This window comes from Terrapene carolina, unplaced genomic scaffold (assembly GCF_002925995.2).
Source record: "Terrapene carolina triunguis isolate 2854851 unplaced genomic scaffold, T_m_triunguis-2.0 Scaffold714, whole genome shotgun sequence".
NCBI classification, from domain to species: domain Eukaryota; kingdom Metazoa; phylum Chordata; order Testudines; family Emydidae; genus Terrapene; species Terrapene triunguis.
The window spans coordinates 18,539,745-18,541,289 of NW_020665065.1; the positions used below are offsets into that span (position 1 = coordinate 18,539,745).

At 63.0% G+C, this 1,545-nt stretch overlaps 1 protein-coding gene across 1 annotated transcript in view; it reads right to left on the minus strand.

Moving 5' to 3' along the window:
* The window catches only part of EPHA8 (EPH receptor A8), an 86,898-nt gene that overhangs the window by 2,819 nt on the left and 82,534 nt on the right, over positions 1 to 1,545 (minus strand). Inside the window, 2 exon segments of the mRNA XM_029913573.1 lie at positions 50 to 240; positions 1,221 to 1,370. Of these exon segments, the coding sequence (XP_029769433.1) occupies positions 50 to 240; positions 1,221 to 1,370 (341 nt within the window).

Here is a 1,545-nt window from a genome sequence, read left to right on the forward strand (position 1 = left end):
GTGGCTGTGGCCGGCCTTACCGGTTCCCCGTGGCTGTGGCCGGCCTTACCGGTTCACCGTGGCTGTGCACTTGAGATTCTCAGGGTTGCGGATGAGCTTGTCCAGGATGCTGACGATCTGGGAGAAGCGTGGCCGCTCGCTGCGATCCTTCTGCCAGCAGTCCAGCATGAGCTGGTGCAGGGCTGTAGGGCAGCCCATGGGGGCAGGCAGGCGGTAGCCCTCCTCCACTGAGTTAATGACCTGAAAGATAGGTTTGCTCGGGGTGAGCCCACAGCCCTCCCGGAGCGCACTCTGAGATGCCCTGGCTCTTCGCTCCAGAGCTCTGTGGAGCCAGCCACAGACTGAAGCTGGCAAAGCAGCTGCAGGAGCAGGTCAAGCAGCGACCAATGGCCACTGGTGGTAACAGGCACCTGTTCTCCGGAGGTCTCCCGCTGAACACCAGCCCTCGGGCTGACTGGCTCTTTGGGCCAACCCCCTCCCACGCGCCAGCCCCCTCCCTTCCTTTGTCTTATTCATCTCGGCAACCCCCTAACATAACCCCACCTAAAGCACATAAACAACACGCAGCGGGGCGGGGACCCCCAGTAACACCCAGCGGGGTGGGGACCCACAATAACACACCATGGGGCGGGGACCCCCAGTAACATGCAGCAGGGTGGGGACACCTAGTAACACGCAGCGGGGCGGGGACCCCCAATAACAAACCATGGGACGGGGACCCCCAGTAACATGCAGCAAGGTGGGGACCCCCAGTAACACGCAGCGGGGCGGGGACACCTAGTAACACGCAGCGGGGCGGGGACCCCCAATAACACACCATGGGGCGGGGACCCCCAGTAACACGCCGCGGGGTGGGGACCCCCAGTAATACAGAGTGGGGCGGGGACACACACTATGCGGAAGGAAGGACTGCAAACACATTGATATTTTCACACAGAGAATTTGACAATCCCCCCTCACGGCTCGGCTGAGCTCGGCGTTGAGGCCCCCAGGCAGCATAAAGTCTCGAGCTCCATTCCCGGGGGGTTGCAAGGACAGGCAGCATCACCTTTTGCCCCGAGAACTACACTCTGGCTTTGGACCCTCCCCCCCCCGTGGCCTCCATCTCGCCGTGAGCCCCCCACAACCGCTCAGTTAACAGGAGGTGCCGCCCCTAGCAGAGGGAGGGAGGGAACCGGCCTGATACCAGCCCAGCTGCAGGCAGGACGATGCTCACTTACATCCCTGTTGGTCATGTTCCAGTAGGGCCGCTCCCCGTAGGCCAACACCTCCCACATGACGACGCCGTAGCTCCACACGTCGCTGGCTGAGGAGAACGTGCGGTACGCGATGGCCTCGGGGGCCGTCCAGCGGATGGGGATCTTCCCCCCCTGAAACACAGGGTAACCGTCCATGACAGGCTTCACCCAGGGCAAAGAGCTGGCACCTGGGCAGCAGGGCCATTCAGCAGGTATCGCGGAGAGCCAGGGCAGGAGCTGGGGTCAGGCATGCATGGGGGTGTGACGGAGCAGGGAGCAGGGCAGATTTGACCTGGGAACGTAGCCT